Genomic DNA, 16,433 nt, shown 5'->3' with positions numbered 1-16,433 from the left:
AATGTTTATTTTCATCTCCTCCTTCCAAAATGTATTGCATTATATATATTACCCTGCAATTTGATATTTTATATGTAACCATGAGCATTTTTCTGAGTGCAGAATGAAACATTTGTAATAGTTGCATTATACTTTTTTTTGATTTATTGAAATTTATTTAAAAATTTCCCCTGTTGATGGACATAATAAGGTTTTATCTAGGAGATTTTTTCCTACATAAATAGCCCTACAGTAATTTTTTTTTCTTCATTACCTTGTTGGTATAGTGGATTACATTAATTGATTTCGGGATGCCAAATAGCCTTATCTACCTAGAAAAAAATCCCACTTGGTTTTGTCAAATAATGGTTGTTTTCTTGTTGGTATAGTGGATTACATTAATTGATTTAGGGATGCCAAATAGCCTTATCTACCTAGAAAAAATCCCACTTGGTTTTGTCAAATAATGGTTGTTTTTGGTTTGCCAGTAGTTTCCAGTAGTTATTGAGGACTTTGGCTATGTTCATGAAAGATATCAGGCTCTAGTCCTTGTGTTATCTTTGTCAGGGTTAGTATTAATGGAATCTGGTTTTGTAAATTAGGAATTAGTCCTTGTATTATTATCTTGTGGAGGGCCTTGTAGAGAACTACTATAATTTTTCTTCCTTAAATATTCGATAGAATTTTCCAGTTAGCCAATTAGAGACTGGTGTTTTCTATTTCTATTGGTAATAGATTCAGTTTTATTAATAGATGTAGGCCTACTTATATTATTTCCTCTTGTAAGTTTTGGAAGATTGTGTCTTTGAAGCAATTGGTTACTTAATAAATTTAGTGAATTTCTGGCATAGTTTATAATATTCCATTATTATCTTTATATTTGATATTTTATATGTAACCCTTCTTTCATTTCTGATATTAGTAATTCATGTCTTTTGTCTTTTTTTCCTTAGGTAACATAATTAGAAGCTTATCAATTTTACCACTCTTTTCCAAAAACTAGTACTTTTGCTGATTTCTCTGTTGATGTCTTGATTTTAACATTGATTTTTTTTTTGATTCTGATTTCTTTCCTTCTACTTACTTTGGATTTAATTTATTCTTCCTTTTCTAGCTATCTATGGTGGAAGCTTAGATGAGTGATTTTAGGTCTTTCTTTTATGATATATGTATTTAATATTGTAAATTTCCCTGTAAGCACTGCTTTTGCTTCACTTCTTAAGTTTGTTTGTTTTGGGATGCTTTGGATTAATCCTAGAGTCTTAAACATATAAGCAAATGTTCTACCACTAAGTTCCATGATTTTGCTAAGTTTTATTTTTATTTTCCATTTAGTTTAAAATATTTTAAAATTTATCATGATATTTCATTGATCCATTTGTTTTTTATAGGTCTGAGAGTGTACTTTTTATATTTTCTGTTAAGATGTATTTTGTGGTCTAACATTGTGATATGTTCTGTGTGAGCTTACATAATGTATGTTTTTCTGATATTGGATAGTCTGTAGATGTTAGTAATATCTAGTTGCTGATGTTCAGTTCAACTCTGTCCTCATTGACTTCTTACTGTATTTTTCAGTTATGATAGAGGAGTGTTGGAATCTCTAGATATATTACTGAATTCATCTAATTCTCTTTGACGTTGTATCATTTTTTGTTTTACATATTTTGATGCTTTGTTGTTAGGTGAATACACACTAAGAGTTGTTATTGTCTTGGAAATCTGACTTCTCCTTTGTCGTATGATAATTTTCTTTGAAGTCAAGTTTTTTGAAATCAACATAGCTATTGTTAGCATGGTACATATTTTCTTCATTATTTTAATATATTTGTGTCTTTATTTATAACGTAGGATTCTTATAGGCAATATTCAATTGGGTCTTGTTTTTGTAATCCATTCTGAAGTCTTTTTCTTTTTTTTTTTTAAAGAGAGAGTGAGAGAGGGGGGAGGAGAGAGAGAGAGAGAGAGAGAGAGAGAGAGAGAGAGAGAATTTTTAATATTTATTTTTTAGTTCTCGGCGGACACAACATCTTTGTTGGTATGTGGTGCTGAGGATTGTACCCGGGCCGCACGCATGCCAGGCGAGCGCGCTACCGCTTGAGCCACATCCCCAGCCCTGAAGTCTTTTTCTTAAAATTGCTGTAATTAGAACTTGATAATTAAGTATTGATTTAACTGGATTTTTTGTCTATCAAATTCCTTACTCTTCTATTTTTTGTTACCCTTGTTTCTTTTTATGTGTTCTACTTTTTCTGCCTTATCTGCATTTGGTTCAACATTTTGTAAATCCATTTTTCTCCTCTTTTAGTATATCAGTTATCATTATTTTTGCCACTGTAATTAGTGGTTGCCCTTAAGTTTGTAATACACATTTACAAGATAATTAATAATTATATTGTTTTAGTTATGTTAAACCCTCTTTCAAATAACACTCTTCAAAGAATCATTTTTAACACAGTAGTGTGAGAACCTCCTAATTCCTCACTGTTATAACATTGACCTCATTCATTTTTTTTTCATATGCTATCATCTCCAAATTCTTTTTTGCAAAAGTTATTTTGAACAGAATTATTCATTGTGTCAATTTAGTAAGAAAAAAATGTTTTATGTGCTTTTATCTGTGTCTTACGTGCTAGCATTTTTATTTTCAGTAGGATCATCCCTATAAAGTGATCTCTCTGATAAGAGGGCCTTTTAAGTCTTATAGTTCTGACATTATTACTTTTCAACATACAGAGTTGTATCTTCTTGCCAGCAATCTATGAAAAGCATGAGGGGGTGCCCTTCTTTTCATATTCTTGCCAGAACTCCATAATCAGTTTATGAATATTTTAGAAACCTGATGAGTGAAAGATCTTCTTTTGATCCATATTCACCTGATTCTTTCTGAGGTTGAGCATTGTATTATTCCTGTGGAGAAATGGTTATTACCCATTTTCATTTCCTTAATAGTAAATTTTCTTTTCATATCACTTGCCCCATTTTAATTTTTTCACTAATTCATAGTTGCATATGCAAACAGTAAACATGCAAGACCTAAGAAGCAGAGTTTCTTTCTTGTTCTCCAGAGGTGACTGTTTTCAGCAGTTTTAGGAGTGCATTTATTTTTTATCTCTATTATCAAATAATGTGCTTATTACTAGTTGATTTTTTTAAAGATTTAAGCATTAACCATTTACTTATTTCAATTTATCTATGTTTATGTGGCCTGTCATCACATACAAACAAATACACACCTAGTTACCCCCTCAGAGCAATGCTGGGGTACAGTAACCTTGGGTACAGTTGTTCTGTATTTCTGTTGTGAACATTCTTCACAGCTGAGCCATATAGTATATGGTTATTATGTATCCTCCTTTCACAACTGCCCCACTCCTTTGGAATTAATGAATGTCTTTTCTTTTTTGTTTCTTGGCCCAAGTTTTAATATACTTAGCTTTCCTTGTAATGCTGAATTATTCACATGGTCTTTCTTATTTGATTAAATTTTCTCTGAGTGTAATTAAATACACACATACACAAAATCTGTTAGTTTAATTAAAGACATCTATTTTGGAGACTTCTGACTAGTTTCTTCAGGACTGGTTGTTCCTTGGTCTCATGCATGGGCATCATTTATCATCTGTATGGGATAGCTTCTTTTTTTTTTCCTTTATGGAAGCTTTTGGTCTTCCCTTGTCTATTATCATTCTGAAATTTTATGATGTTTCTTGATATTTTACTTTTATTTACTTGATGGACTTTTTTTTAATTTTTTTAAGGAACGGGGTGCTTAGATGCATTTGGCCATTGAGCCACACCCTACCCCTATTTTGTATTTTATTTAGAGACAGGGTCTCACTGAGCTGCTAAGCACCTCACCATTGCTGAGGTTGACTTTGAACTTGCGATTCTACTGTCTCAGCTTCCTGAGTCACTGGGATTACAGGTATATGCCACCACACCCTGCTTGATGGACATTTTTTATCTGAAATTCATCCAAAAATAATTGGATTTCTTGTCCTCTGCTTTTTTCTAAAACTTGTGTATTTGTATTTGGATTTATCTGTACCATTTTCTATCTCTTTTTTACCTTCTTTTTTTAACCCACTGGGAAATACCTCCACTTTTCTTTCCACCCCTTCCATTAAAACTGAGTTTTTCATTTAACTTATATTGTTTTAAGGAACAAGTTTTATCATTTTATCTTATTTTTGGTTTATTAATACAATATTCTTTTTTAAAATTTCTTTTTGATTTTTTATATGTGGGGCGGAGGATCCAACCCAGTGCCTCACATGTGTGAAGAAGCGCTCTACCACTGAGTTACAGCCCCAGCCCCAGTACAATATTCTTTTGCCTCTAAGGGTAATTAAGTTTCCTTCTCTCATACTTTTTCTTCCAATTGCCTTTAGCATTCATTGTATTAATCTCTGTCTTTTTGAGTTTTCTTTGGATATTCAAAAGGAAGAAGAAAGCTTTTTGAAAACTATAAGAAAGTGGAAATTGTCATTTGTGGTCTTTACTATAAGGGGAACCTTGCTGCTATGTTGAATCTTTGGTTTTACTTGTGTTCTGTAGAATTCCATAGAGAAGCCTCCTATAGTTAGCTGCCTGAAGAGAGTAAGCCTTTTAGGAGAAGGAGGCTGGGTGGAAATGGTGATGGAGTTTAAGCTTTAGCATACAAACTTTGATTTAATCCTGTAGAGCTTTTTCTCCCCTCTTCTGTTTCTCTATCTCTGCCTAACTCCCAGGAATCACACTGGGCTAGCTTCATGAAGTATGAAAGAGAATGTGGAGGTCAGAATCGTTTCTAAACTTATTTTTAGGTAGTTACTCTATTTTCAATTCCACTCATACCTCAATCCAGTATTATTTAGTTCCACCCATTTCTGATTTTTTTGAGAGGTTTTATGCAATAAATTATCTTGATTTGTCATTCACACTGAGGCCAGTTGAGATTTTATGAGTTCTTAGTTACTCCTTGTTTTTCTACTTTCCAGGTTCTGAAAAATCCTTAATTTTTGAATTTTAGTATTTGTAGAGAGAGTGTTTTATGTTTTATTTTAGTGAAATATAACTTTTTTTTAAATTAGGAAACCAAACTTAATTTGTCATGAATTTTAAGATTTTTTTCTCTCATTTAATGCATTGAAGCTTTTTGTTTCTTTATGAACATTAATATTCATGTCATCAATTTTTCCCCATCTATCATTTGTAAGTTCTTTTTTAAAGAGAGTCTCCCTAACATTTAAGCTAAACAAATAAGTCATAAGATACCACAGAGAATTGTTTTTGAATCTTCATTGTGCAGTTAAAAGAAGATATTCTGATAATTAGTAAAAGACTAGAATCATCTCAAAAGTCCAGTAACAAAAGGTTACTTATTCAGTTAGGCTTACACAATGGAACACTGAACAGCTAGCATAAAAAAGGCGTTAGCAATACTTTTATGAAGTTCTGTGTTCTTACCTTAAGGATATATTGTTAAGTGGGGGAAAAAAGTGCAAAAGACTGTTTATTGAATGCTGCCTTTTGTATAATAGAAGAGAATATGAATATAAATCATTTTTATATTTTCAAAAGGGAATTGTGAATGAATAAACTAAAAACTAATGGAAATAGTTTTAGGAGAAAGGAGAGAAGAAATGGGAGAAGTATGAATGGAGACAAAATACATGGGAGTGTACCTTGATTGTACTTACATTTGACTCTGGCATCATATAGTTGTCTTAGGTAGTAAATATCCAAGAAAATTAAAAAGAAGTCACTGTAAAATAGATAAATAAACTTACGGTAATGCAGAGAAAAAATTAGTTCAAGGAATCTAATTTTTATTGAACATTTCTTGTGGATTATATTCTATGTTAAAAAATTCTTCAAAGTAATTGTAACTACATTCAGTATATGTGTAGAAAGAATATTGATATTATATTAAAATTATTATGCACAATTTTAGAACAAAATAAGAAACAGTATAAGGAAGTAAGATTCTTGACATAAGAGAAAAAATATAAAATTGAAGAAGCTAAATAAAAACCCTGAGTATTTATATATAATCATGAATTTATTTTTTTTCCTTTTCAAAGGTTACATTTCCATAGCATTGCCACTGAAAAGGCCTAGAAGTAATAAACCCTTAACAATGAGGTAGAAACTTTATGTGGTTTTATCTATATCTCCTTGTTCTAAGAAGAGGCAGAAATTCCTGACAAATAACTGATTCTTGGTCTGTGCCAGGAAATGTTCAAGATGATCCTGAGATATCTTTACATTCTAGAAATCAAGAAAGATATCTAAGATCAGTTGGGTAGTGTCAAAAATACTTCAGAGCTAACCAGAAGGGGCCTTTTATTTTCTTCATAGGTGAACAATTTGAGTATCAAAAAGTGATCGAACTATTTCAAGTACATAAAAAATGCATGGGTTTAAAATATACTAAAATTAAAAAAATCAGGAAATGGACTTTTTCAGTTATTTGTAAAGTTGCTATGCCACCAACTCATTACTTTATAAATGGATAAAAAAGATTTAAGTATTTTCCAGCCTTTCCTGTAAAATTGTGTTTTAGTATAACAAGTTACTCAGGAAAAATTCTTCATAGCAGAATTCTAGTTAGTAAAGGCAAAGGAAATTATCTAATTAGATAATCCTTAATGAAATGGTGAGTCTATAAAAGGAACATTAGTAGTTCCTAAAATCATTAGATGAAAAACTGATGGTAAGGACTTCCAATTGGAGGGCTGATACCATCTGACCAACTGATTTTTAACATCACAAAAATTGGGACAACCAGATATGTGCTTTGTGAAATAAGAGCCACATAGCACCTATGAAACTATTTTGCTTAAGAGAAAAGAGTAATAAAATGAACTTAAATCTAATTGAGTCTTAGATCTATATCATCTTATAGGAAATATGGAGAAATAGAAAAATAAGTTAAGTAACATCAAGGTGAAACAATTACCAAAAGCAAAAAATTCTCTGAACAAGTCGTTGACATGGGCAAAAAGAAAATGGGAGTCTAAATAATAGCAACCTAATGCTCTCTAAGGAACTGTTTGAATTCTAATTTGAGCACACGTATTGTAAAAAGACATCTTTAAGACATCACAAGAATTTTGGTATGGCTTAACAGGAAGTTAAAGTTTTTAATTACAACCACAAGAATGGGAAGTTATACTCCAAAAAGTGTAATATTTCAAAATACATTCTACTGTCACATATAACTAAAAAAGAATAAGTAAAAACAGAAAGAGTTGCTTGTAAAAATTGTAATTAATTGTTTTAGGTGAGGATATTGGCCTTTAAAGTAAACTTTTGTCAGATGGACACTGGGTAACAAGTTGATGTCTGGCATTTTTATCTTGTATTAGGCTGGTGGCAGGGAAGGAGGTCAGAACATAAACAAGTCTGCCAAAATGTTCAGAGCTATTGAAGGTAGACAGAGAACACAGAGATTCTATGCTCTATTCAACCTACTTTCTACTTTTTTTTTTAATTGTTTTTTAAAAAAAGCTAGAAAAAGAAGTCTGTTGCTTTGGAACTAGAGAGCCTGTGCTCCCCTGATTCCACCTTGTATTAGCTGTGTTATAGTGTATATGTTACTTAACTCTAAGCTTTACATGTCTTTATCTATAAAAGTTGAATAATATACCTGCTTTTTAAGGAATACAGTAAGAAATAAATGCATTTAAAATAGTTAGAACAATGCCTGGCCCATTATAAGTATTTTTATCTATTGTTGTTATATATCTATTTTTCCTAGTAAAAATGACTCAGCTCTTTAGATGGGGAACTGAGTCCTGCTAATGGGAAGGGGTATGTGACAATAGTGGTAAGAATGAAGAATTTAGTATTATGTTTTCACTGTAAAATCAAGAATACCTTAATATATGGCCCAGGACACATGACATCTACAACCTTTTAAATGTATTCTAGTTTTGTTTCTTTTTTCCTATCTGGATAGTCTTTCCACCATTCCCCTGAAACAGCTCTCATTATTAGACATCTACACTTGGGTGGGAACAGGAGTATTTGAAATGTAGTAGAAAAGCTGGAGGATGACTAAAAAGAATTAAGCAAATGAAAAGTTTTTGTGACAAGGCTAGACTTTTTGGTAGTACTTTATGAAGTCAAGATTATATGACCTTGGAATCACTTGTAGGTATCACCCTTTAGTCTTACAGGTGCTCATATAATTGCCCAGTTTTCGAAGAAACTTCTTGATGAGGATATTTCTATTTTTTCTGGATCAGAATTGTTACCTGTGGTAAAAGGAGCTTTTATTTCTGTATGTCGTCAAATATATGGTACATGTGAAGGCTTACAGGTGTTACTGCCTTATAGTTTGCATGAATCTATAGCGAAAGCATGGAAGAAGGTAAGCATTTTTAAGTTTCATTTTTTCCAAAACTGCAGATGTTTACTTCAGATATAGGCATCATTGTAGTATCACATTGTGGAGAAAATATTTGGGTTATCACATTTGACTTATTTAGCATCAGAGTATTCAGGGGACACAAAGCTTCTTAATCTGATACAGGAGGACACAAAGCTTCTTAATCTGATACAGGAGGACTTCACTATTTCCTGGATTAACAAGATACTTTCAAAGTGTTTTCCTCTGATAGGAATGATTTTAGATAAATTCTCTTTGCATACAGTAACGTTCTTCTTTGGAAGTTACTTCTGAGACATTTTTGGAGGAAAGTTGTGTTTTGTTATGGATGGTGGAGAATATAATGTAACAATAACTGTACAGTATGTATGTATTAAATGAATTACTAAGCTTTTATTTTTGTACATTTATTTATATACTCATTTATGAAATACTTTATATGATGCCTAACAGACATAAAATAAGTTTTCTGGGTAAACTAATTTAAGTATATAAAGCACAAATAAAGATGCTGTACAAGAGATATTATGACTAGTGCTATCAATAAGAAAATGAATAATGTAAATCAATCTGTTAATTTTTAGACAAGTTTGATGTCAGAAAGAGTTCCTACTCCAGTAGAGGGTTCTGATTCTGTTTCTTCAGTAAGCCAGGAATCCCAAAACATGTAAGTAAAATTGGTAAACTCATCTGTTCATTAATTTGCTGAATTAATTTCAAAATAATTTATTAAAATTATTAAACAATAAATAGATAATTATAAATATAATTATAAATAAAATTGTTATTAAATTATTTAAATTGAGTACTATGGCAAAAACATTTTACAAGAAGGCAATGTTTGTATACAGGTTTAAAGTAAATTGCAGTTCAGAGAATTTTGTGATACTTGTAACCTTTAAAAAATTTTAGCAATATTTATTATACTTGCTTCATTCTGTACTTAATTTTGGGTTAGGAAACTTGATTTACTGAATTGCTTCCAGAAAATTTTGGAGAATTACAAGATTCTAAAAATAAAATTTTAATTGGAGTGGTCAAAATAAGTAAAATATTTTCAAATGTTAGCAAGGCCCATTTATACTTAAATATGGGTGGGAGTGCTGTTTAGTTAAGTTTTGGAATTTGAAAATTATTTAAATCAGAATTTATTACAGTTTTTAATTTAGGTGTTTCTCTTTACAGATATCAATAGACAATGGAGTCAGGTTAATGGGGAAAATATTTTTGTAAAAAGTAAGATCTAGGCTGGGGATGTGGCTCAAGTGATAGCGCGCTCGCCTGGCATGCGTGCGGCCCGGGTTTGATCCTCAACACCACATACAAACAAAGATTTTGTGTCCGCTGAGAACTAAAAAATAAATATTAAAAAAAATTCTCTCTCTCTCTCTCTCTGTCTTTAAAAAAAAAAAAAAGTAAGATCTGATGACGTTCTTGGATTTGCTTGTAATTTTATAATTGACTATTGTCTTAGTCTGAAAAGATAATCATTAGGGAAAACTTTGAGGGATTTTTTTTTTTTTTTTGTAGAAACTTTGGAGATAAATTTAAATTTTTTCTTAGAAACTTTGGAGGCAAATTTAAATTTTTTCTTTTTCTTTTTTTTTTTAGGTAGGCATATTTAAATTTAATCCATTAAACAAAGATGTTTTGTGTTTTTTTTTTTCTTTTTTAAATTTTGTTTTAGTCATTGATGGGCTTTTATTTTATGTATTTATATTTGGTGCTGAGAATTGAACCCAGTGTCTCACACATGCTAGGCGAGCACTTTGCCACTGAGCAACAACCCCAGCCTGTATTTTCTTAACAATATAATGGTTCAATAAATTCTTAATTCTCTAGAAAATACTAAATATTTTTTCCTAACACAGGAAACACTTATATTAGCTGCTGTTTTTTTTTTTTTGCCTTGCTTTGAGACAATGAGAAGAAACATTTCTGTATTTTCGTTTTTAGATTTTTTTTTTTTTACTTTGACATCCTTTCATATGGCTTGTCACTTTTTCATTTTCATTCATGCATCAGTTTTCTACTCACTCATCCAATTATTAGACTGAGTGACTACTCTGTTAATTTCTGAGGATGCTTACAGATCTATGGGAACATAGTATGTAGTATAGATAGAGTACAGGAAAGATAGCATGGTGGTAGATTCTGCTAGCTGTATGATATGAGCTATAAAGGGTTTCTTGGGAGACAACTTGTGGGGAAATCTAGAAAAAATAATTGTTAAACTGAGTTTTAAAGAATACATGAATACTAACTGAGTTAAAAAAGATGAGGATGTTATTTCAAATGGAAGAAATAATGTGGTCAATAGGCTAGAAGTGATAGGGCACATAATTAATGTACTTAACATTTTATGTCAGTAATATTTTTAGACTCTGATGTTAGAGGGTGAAGGAGCTAATAAATTATATGCCACTCACTCACTTGTGAAGTCTGAACCTATTAATAGAGAAGCCAAGCATACCAAAACACTGATTAACATGGACTTCCTAGTATTGGTATCAGGAATGGGACAAGTTGAGTTCAGTTGCAGTTGGCAGTGGGCAGCTACAGGCTTCACTCTAAGGCAGAACTTGATGCCATCAGAAAGCTGTATAGGAGAGTAGAGCAGAATGTGTGATTCCTACAGGCCGATGGGTCCCCAAAAGGAAGTGGACTGGAGGAGAGGCCTTACTTAGCCGGTTATGTTTAATTCACCCTTCATATTTTCCAAATTTCTCCTTCTCCCATGTAGGAGGAATAGATATTTAGGAGTAAGTGCAGAGAGACAGGGTTAAAATAGAGATGTGCTACACATGAAAATTTCTTTTTTCCTTTTTAAAAATTTATTTCTACACCAAAACTTGATGCCAGGGAAAAAGGAGGTTCTCCAACCCCTGATGTTATTATCTGTGTTAGAGCTCTTCATAGAGACAAAACCAATAGGATCTATTTATATATCCATATGTATATATAAATCCCCATAAATTTAGGGGAATTGACTCACATGATTTATAGAGGCTAAGTCCCACCCAAGTTTTCTGTAAATTGGAGACACTGATATCCTGATAATGTTGCTCAAAGTCTGAAAGTTTGAGGACTGGAGATCTTCTGGTATATATCCTGGAGCCCAAAGGTCAAATAACCTAGAGTTGCAATTTCAAAGGAGAGAAGAGGAGTGTATCCCAGCTCTAGGTTAGAGACAGGCCAATTCCCCCTTTCTGTTTTTTATTCTAGTCTATCTCAGCTCCTAATCAACTGGATGGTGCCTTTCTACATGGGGCTGGGATAGATCTTTGCCACTTATTCTCCTGAGATTCTTGCATTATTAATCTCCTCTGGAAACACCTCATAGACACATCCCCAAATAGTTCTTTGCCCGTTTTCTAGATATTCCTTACTTAAGTCAACATCTAAATTATCTATCAGAATGTCTTAGAGAAATAAAAGATATAATAAAGCTGTTGATAAAATAGTCAGAACTGTTTTCATTAGAATTCACTTTACCTAACAGAGTTGAGTTTCTTTCTTCTTTTGCTTTATTGAGATAGCTGATGTAAGATAGGCATTATTTGTTTCTTGATTCTTTGGTAAAACCTGAATGGATAATCATCCGGAATAGTTTACTAGGCTTACGTCTGCAATAGCAGGCACCAGATAACTATTCCTTGAGTGAATCAATGAAAGAGTTAATGAGTAAAACTTTCCCTAGCCCCCAATTCTAATGACAGTACGACTAACATTGATGTGATAAAGGTAAAATTAAGAAAGAGTAACCAGCATAAACTTAGTATTTTTGTGTTTTAATAATTTTGATCTTGTATTTTATGCTCCCTTTATGGGTGCTTACTATATTGAAGATAGAAGCTGATGCATAATACTGTTAGGGTACTGATGTCCTTTTAATCTAAAGATTGATTCAAAACTCCAAAAAAAAAGTTCTACAAGTTTGGTTTTCCTTATATCAATGACTGCAAGCTATTTGAGACTATCATTAGGATCACAATCGAGAAGATTATAATCATAGAATAAAACAAGAAGCCAAACCTACCCCAACCAACCTTTAAAGTGCCTTTGGTCAAATTGGAGGGATTCTTTGAACTGCAAAGTTCAACTGTGATCTCTCCAAAATTAAACACCAGAAATTTAATAACCATGAGTGCATCTAACTCTCCATATTTGCTCATTTGAAAAATGTAGTTCTTCATGCTAACAAAGCAATCTTTGCTACTGCCCCTCCCCCAGACTATAGAGTGATAAGATTCCATGGTCTGATCTTCCTTCTGGCTTGAAAATTTGGATATCTTTACTAAAATTTGAAGGAAATATAAACAATATTAGCAGAAAATATCTACTAAAATATATGCTTTTATTCCCCAGAATTATATGTACTCCTTCATATCATGCAATGACATGATTTTCAAGTTCTTTTGTACCCCCCGCCACACACTTTTTTGGGAAGGAGTCATTTAAACTTAATTTTCTTTAATGGCTAATGTAAGATTTCCATTTCTTTTTTTTTTTTTTTTAATTATTTTATTGTTGGTTGTTCAAAACATTACATAGTTCTTATTATACCATATTTCACAGATTGATTCAAGTGGGTTATGAACTCCCATTTTTACCCCGTATACAGATTGCTGTGTCACATCAGTTACATTTCCATTGATTTAAAAATTGCCTTTCTAGTGACTGATGTATTCTGCTGTCTATCCCATTCTCCACTGTCCCCTCACCCCTCCCCTCCCCTCCCCTCCCCTACTCTCTCTCCATCCCCTCTACTATAAATCGTTTCTTCCACATATATAATTTTTCTCCTACTCCTCCTTTCCTCTTATATGTAATTGTGTATAACCCTGAGGCTCACCTTCCAATTCCATGCAGTTTCCCTTAACTCTCACTTTCCCTCCCGCCTATCATCCCTGTTTAATGTTATTCTTCTTCTCCAGCTCTTCGTCTCTACCCTGTCCTTGGTTACTCCCCTTATATCAAAGAAGACATTTGACATTTGTTTTTTAAGGATTGGCTAGCTTCACTAAGCATAATCTGCTCTAATGCCATCCATTTCCCTCCAAATTCTATGATTTTGTCATTTCTTATTGCAGAGTAATACTCCATTGTGTATAAATGCCACATTTTTTAATCCATTCATCTATTGAAGGGCTTCTAGGTTGGTTCCACAATCTTGCTATCGTGAATTGTGCTGCTATGAACATCGATATAGCAGTGTCCCTGTAGCATGCTCTTGTTAGGTCTTTAGGGAATAGACCGAGGAGGGGAATAGCTGGGTCAAATGGTGGTTCCATTCCCAACTTTCCAAGAAATCTCCATACTGCTTTCCAAATTGGCTGCACCATTTTGCAGTCCCACCAACAATGAACAAGTGTACCCATTTCCCCGCATCCTCGCCAGCACTTGTTGTTGTTGGATTTCTTAATGGCTGCCAATCTTACTGGAGTGAGATGGTATCTTAGGGTGGTTTTGATTTGCATTTCTCTGACTGCTAGCGATGTTGAGCATTTTTTCATGTACTTGTTGATTGATTGTATGTCCTCCTCTGAGAAGTGTCTGTTTAGGTCCTTGGCCCATTTGTTGATTGGGTTATTTGTTATCTTATTATCTAATTTTTTGAGTTCTTTGTATACTCTGGATATTAGGGCTCTATCTGAAGTGTGTGGGGTAAAGATTTGTTCCCAGGATGTAGGCTCCCTGTTTATCTCTCTTATTGTTTCTTTTGTTGAGAGAAAATTTCTTAGTTTGAGTAAGTCCCATTTGTTGATTCTGGTTGTTAACTCTTGCGCTATGGGTGTCCTATTGAGGAATTTGGGGCCTGACCCCATAGTATGTAGATCATAGCCGACTTTTTCTTCTATTAGACGCCGTGTCTCTGATTTAATATTGAGCTCCTTGATCCATTTTGAGTTAACTTTTGTGCATGGCGAGAGAAAGGGATTCAGTTTCATTTTGATGCAAATGGATTTCCAGTTTTCCCAGCGCCATTTGTTGAAGATGCTATCCTTCCTCCATTGCATGCTTTTAGCCCCTTTATCAAATATAAGATAGTTGTAGTTTTGCGGATTGGTTACTGTGTCTTCTATTCTGTACCATTGGTCCACTCGCCTGTTTTGGTACCAGTACCATGCTGTTTTTGTTACTATTGCTCTGTAGTATAGTTTGAAGTCTGGTATCGCTATACCACCTGATTCACACTTCCTGCTTAGCATTGTTTTTGCTATTCTGGGTCTTTTATTATTCCATATGAATTTCCTGATTGTTTTATCTATTTCTACAAGAAATGCTGTTGGGATTTTGATTGGGATAGCATTGAACTTATAGAGAACTTTTGGTAATATCGCCATTTTGATGATGTTAGTTCTGCCTATCCATGAGCAGAGTATATTTTTCCATCTTCTGAGGTCTTCTTCTATGTCTCTTTTTAGGGTTCTGTAGTTTTCATTGTATAGGTCTTTCACCTCTTTTGTTAGATTGATTCCCAGGTATTTTATTTTTTTGGGGGATATTGTGAATGGAGTAGTTGTCCTCATTTCTGTTTCAGAGGATTTGTCGCTGATATACAGGAATGCATTTGATTTATGCGTGTTGATTTTATATCCCGCCACTTTGCTGAATTCATTTATTAACTCTAATAGTTTCTTTGTAGACTCTTTTGGGTCTGTTAGGTATAGAATCATATCGTCTGCAAATAGTGATAATTTAAGTTCTTCTTTTCCTATTTTTATGCCTTTAATTTCTTTCGTCTGTCTAATTGCTCTGGCCAGTGTTTCGAGGACTATGTTGAACAGAAGTGGTGAGAGAGGGCATCCCTGTCTTGTACCAGATCTTAGAGGGAATGCCTTCAATTTTTCTCCATTCAGGATGATGCTGGCCTGTGGCTTATCATAGATTGCTTTAACAATGTTGAGGAATGATCCTGTTATCCCTAATTTTTCTAGAGTTTTGAACATAAAGGGATGCTGTACTTTGTCGAATGCCTTTTCTGCATCTATCGAGATGATCATATGGTTCTTATTTTTAAGTCTATTGATGTGGTAAATAACATTTATTGATTTCCGTATATTGAACCAGCCTTGCATCCCAGGGATGAATCCTACTTGATCATGGTGTATAATTTTTTTGATATGTTTTTGAATCCGATTCGCCAGAATTTTATTGAGGATTTTTGCATCTAGGTTCATTAGAGATATTGGTCTGTAGTTTTCTTTCTTTGAAGTGTCTTTGTCTGGTTTAGGAATCAGGGTGATGTTGGCCTCGTAGAATGTATTTGGAAGTTCTCCCTCTTTTTCTATTTCCTGAAATAACTTGAAAAGTATTGGTGTTAGTTCCTCTTTAAAGGTTTTGTAAAATTCTGCTGTATACCCATCCGGTCCTGGGCTTTTCTTAGTTGGTAGTCTTTTGATGGTTTCTTCTATTTCCTCTATTGTTATTGGTCTGTTTAGGTTGTCTATATCTTCCTGACTCAATCTGGGCAGATCATATGACTTAAGAAATTTATCGATGCCTTCACTATCTTCTATTTTATTGGAGTATAAGGATTCAAAGTAATTTCTGATTATCTTCTGTATTTCTGAAGTGTCTGTTGTGATATTGCCTTTTTCATCCCGTATGCTAGTAATTTGGGTTCTCTCTCTTCTTCTCTTCGTTAGCATGGCTAAGGGTCTGTCAATTTTATTTATTTTTTCAAAGAACCAACTTTTGGTTTTGTCAATTTTTTCAATTGTTTCTTTTGTTTCAATTTCATTAATTTCAGCTCTGATTTTAATTATTTCTTGCCTTCTACTTCTTTTGCTGTTATTTTGCTCTTCTTTTTCTAGGATTTTGAGATGAAGTATGAGATCATTTATTTGTTGGTTTTTTCTTTTTTTTAAAGGAATGAACTCCAAGCAATAAATTTTCCTCTTAAAACTGCTTTCAATGTGTCCCATAGATTCCGATATGTTGTGTCAGTGTTTTCATTTATCTCTAAGAATTTTTTAATTTCCTCCTTGATGTCTTCTATGACCCATTGGTCATTCAGTAACCTATTGTTCATTCTCCACGTGGTGCATGATTTTTCCTTCCTTCTTTT

General features: G+C 33.0%; 1 protein-coding gene across 5 annotated transcripts in view; it reads left to right on the top strand.

Annotated features, from left to right (window-relative positions):
* The window catches only part of TBC1D32 (TBC1 domain family member 32), a 204,141-nt gene that overhangs the window by 57,898 nt on the left and 129,810 nt on the right, over positions 1-16,433 (top strand). For all 5 annotated transcript variants that reach the window (XM_081295926.1, XM_081295923.1, XM_081295922.1 and 2 more), the window contains 2 exons: positions 8,140-8,341; positions 8,944-9,026. In XM_081295926.1, the coding sequence (XP_081152052.1) occupies positions 8,140-8,341; positions 8,944-9,026 (285 nt within the window). The remainder of the gene's footprint in view (positions 1-8,139; positions 8,342-8,943; positions 9,027-16,433) is intronic.

Source organism: Spermophilus citellus (genome assembly GCF_964194105.1).
Source record: "Spermophilus citellus genome assembly, chromosome: 5".
NCBI lineage: Eukaryota > Metazoa > Chordata > Mammalia > Rodentia > Sciuridae > Spermophilus > Spermophilus citellus.
This window is presented reverse-complemented; position numbering and strand designations above follow the sequence as displayed.